The 3690-nt window shown below is 57.7% G+C and overlaps 2 protein-coding genes across 2 annotated transcripts in view; both read right to left on the reverse strand.

The window, feature by feature from the left end:
* The window catches only part of VOLCADRAFT_93043 (uncharacterized protein), a gene marked incomplete at both ends in the record, with an annotated part of 8266 nt that extends 7667 nt beyond the window's left edge, over positions 1-599 (reverse strand). The window contains one exon of the mRNA XM_002952393.1: positions 49-599. Coding sequence (XP_002952439.1) covers positions 49-599 — 551 coding nt within the window. The remainder of the gene's footprint in view (positions 1-48) is intronic.
* A 2112-nt stretch (positions 600-2711) lies between these two features.
* VOLCADRAFT_93044 (uncharacterized protein) overlaps positions 2712-3690 on the reverse strand; it is a gene marked incomplete at both ends in the record, with an annotated part of 3985 nt that continues 3006 nt past the window's right edge. The window contains 2 exons of the mRNA XM_002952394.1: positions 2712-2930; positions 3154-3411. Of these exons, the coding sequence (XP_002952440.1) occupies positions 2712-2930; positions 3154-3411 (477 nt within the window). The remainder of the gene's footprint in view (positions 2931-3153; positions 3412-3690) is intronic.

Below are 3690 nucleotides of genomic sequence, written 5' to 3' on the forward strand. Positions count from 1 at the left end.
GGCGACGGGGCCGCCGCCGCCGCCGCCGCCACCTCTTGCATGTCTGACGTTGCCTCCGTCAACACGGCGAAGCGCAGTGCCGCGTCCGGTGCAACGATCAGGTCGACGGCATCCTCCGGCGCGGCATTGCCGCTTCCGCCGCCACCAACATTGTTTCCCACCGCTACTGCATCTGCCGCAGCCGTCGCCGCCGCCGCCGCCGCCGCCAACAAGAACAACTCATCAGCGGCAGCAGTCACGACGCCGACAGATGCGTCCGTCGCCTGATGCGCCACCTCGCGATCCATGCAGGACGGTGTCGCCACCCCACGTCGGCGTGCTGACGGTACGGCCGCTGCCGGCAGATCGCTGTACGCGGCGGCAGGAGGACGCCGCCGTCTCCGCTGCGGGTTGCTGCCCGCCACCGTCGCCATCGCCGCAGGCTTGGAGTTGCCTGAGGCTGCGCCGCCGCCGTCGGACCACACCTTACCCCAGCAGCGCCGTGTTCGTGGCTGAGCAGTCCGAGGCAGCGGAAGAACTGAAGGTCCCTTCGCGACCTGGGTCAGCTGCCGCAGTAGCGCGGGGCGCGCCGCCGCGGGGGGGCCGTCCCTACGAGACATCACTGCCGCCCTTTCCTGCTTATCAAAAAGCATCATTTTGGGACCGTTCGCCTGCGCGCTTGCCTGCCTGCCTTCCTGCACACCCTCGTTAATAAAGAGGCCAGCATGTGCATCGGCCGCACCGTCCCGTTTGCGAGAGGGTGTCACGTTGGCGATGAGGGGCTGCTGCGGGGCTGCGGCTTTGTTTCGATGCGCTAGCTGCTGAGGTGCCTAAACGGATATAAACGGCTTTAAGAGCTTAAGAAGCTTAGAAGCACCACTTGGATGCGGTGTTCCTGTTCCTGGGAGAGTTCGCGCCGAAGGAAAGATAACAAAAAGCGGTGGCCGTCAAGGCGCATTTTAGCGCCAGGTTCAGGCGCAGAGGCACAGAGGTGCGGATGGAGGACAATCTACACTTTCACGTGCACATGGTTACCTCTGTTCAGCTCAGCACGAAGGCTGCTGTGTCCAGCTTGCGGACTGTTCGCGAGGATCCGCAAACAGGGGACGGAGCTGTACTTGTATCGTACATGAGAAGGAAATGTATACAATGGATATAGGGATAAGATATAAGGGCTTTACAAGGTTTTGGCAAAAATGTCTTTTTCCAGGAGTGCGCGCATCTGGATCCATGCATGTAAGACCCATGGGTCGGTCACGTGAGCGCGCCACAAAACATGCCCAACTTAACATAATTCCCATGTCAGCTCAGACGTTTGCCAGGGAGCTTATGTTGATACGTCCTCTACATGAAATACGTCGTTGGATCTGTCCACAAGATTGACGCTGGATTGTCATTTGATCGCATTCTGCAAAACGTTCCGACCTGGAGAGCGCAAAGCCACCCTCGGTCAAGTCCACACACGAAAATGCATCACGTCAACAATTTTAGGAAAGCTGCATGCTATGCATGACCCACGTAACGATGTTCACCGCGCGAAGGAAATGGAAGAAATACAGGAGGAACGCCGGCGTTGGCGCCAAATAGAACGACAAAGTCAAATCCAAAGCGCAAGAGGATGCCTCACAGACCACGCGGAAGAAAGGAGAAAGCTTTTTATTAATAATAGGAAGAATATGGAGGAATGCATGTGACTTGCATTGCCAGCAAAGGAGAGACCCCGTTTTTCAAATCGTCATTCATATTGCATCAAAAGAAGAGCCAAGGCAGCCAGCTAGTCGCGGTCCGGCAACAGAACAAGTTACGATAGCGACATCCGCATCCGCGTCCACTTGCGGCACAGCAGCAGCAGCAGGAACACCTCGCAGCGGGTACAACGACAGAATGACAAATGCGAATATCTTTGCCAGTCCTGCCATAGACATAAAATGCATCCAGCCTGCGTCCTGTCGAAAGTTAATTATAATATGATAATCTTGCCAAAACCACCTGCTTTGCTGAGCTAAGTAAAGCCAGCAAGGAAACCGCGCCGGAGCGCCCGCGCCTGCTGCCGGAACCCAAGTGGACTCTGTCATAATACGCCCGCAGCCGTAGCACCTTCAACACGGTACTCCAGAGACACACATACACACACATACACACATACACACATACACACATACACACACATACACACACATACACACACATACAACACACACATACACACACATACACACACATACACACACATACACACACATACACACACATACACACACATACACACACATATACACACATACACACATACACACACACATACACACATACACACACAAACACAACCTCCTCAACACCCCTGTACACACAGGCATGCGTATCCTTGCACATCACCCGCAGCTACACCTCCACGGCGGCTCTTCGTCCCCGTACACGGCTCCATTCCCCCCCCCGAGCCATCCTCCTCCACTTCCCGTCAGTTATCCCCCCCCACACACACACATACATACACACACACTGATAGCACTACCAGCAATGGCACCACCCTCGCGCTAATGACCCAAGCCAACGACGCCAGTTCCAGTTCGGCATTTGTAAAAACGTTTCATTGCCGACAGCATCAACAGCAACATCAACATATAACAGCAACAACGGTACTAGATATACACATATCTACATGTACATGTACGCAGTAGCAGTAGCAGTAGCAGTAGCAGTGGCAAACAAATAGCGGGAAACCTGCGCCACGCTCACACTCTCCCCGCCTGCTGCTGCGGTTGCTGCAGTTGCTGCTGGGGTTGCTGTGCCGCCCCCGCGCCCGGCCCCGCCCCCGCGCCCGCCCCTGCTGTTGCTGTTGCCTGCTGTCTTGCCCTCCCTGCCCAGGAGGGTTGTGACTCCGACAGCTCCCTCTTCACTTCGCGGATCTGGCTCCGAATGCCCCGGTGCAGCTTGTTGACATTTACAAGAGTCTGGCAGCGCGCATACACACATACATACATACACACATACACGCGAGTGGACAGACAGACACACATACACACGGGGAGGGGGAGGGAGAGGGGGGAGAGGGAAGACTCTTGTAACAAAAAAAAACAAACGAGTGAGAAAAAAAGGGGGCCCGGTACTGGCAGCGGTTGTGCAGGTGGTGATATAGGGTTTAACCCCTCCCCTCCCCTCCCCCTCCCCCCTCACCTTATACACGGGGTCCTGGCTCTCCAGCACCTCCGCCTCCTCCTGAGCCTTAGCCGCCTCGTGGGCCCTACGACTGGCCATCACCGCCAGGGCACTGCCCAGCCGGGGCCGCACGCCGCCCCGGCTGCCGGCCACAGAGCCGGGACCTCCCCTCCCTCCGCCGCCCCCCGCCACAGCACTGGCGGGGCGGCCACCGGCGAAGCTGGGACTGGAATAGAGACTGGTCGCGTCGAATTGTGACCCACGGGTAATGGACCGCTAGGGAGATCGAGGAGGGCGGGAGAAACACACACACACACACACATACGCACGGGCGGGCGGGCGCGGGTGGAGAAGAGGGGGCGTGGGAGGAGAGGGGAGAGCTGATGGGGGAGGTTTGGGTTTTGCTTTCTCTTACCGGGTACGGGGTTGCACACGAGGGGTATGATTAAGTCCAGTCAGCCGGTGAGGGGAGGGGTGCCGCCCCCCTTCCCCTTCCCCTTCCCCTTCCCCTTCCCCTTCCCCTTCCCCTTCCCCTTCCCCTTCCCCTTCGCCTCC

This window comes from Volvox carteri (assembly GCF_000143455.1).
Source record: "Volvox carteri f. nagariensis unplaced genomic scaffold VOLCAscaffold_29, whole genome shotgun sequence".
NCBI lineage: Eukaryota > Viridiplantae > Chlorophyta > Chlorophyceae > Chlamydomonadales > Volvocaceae > Volvox > Volvox carteri.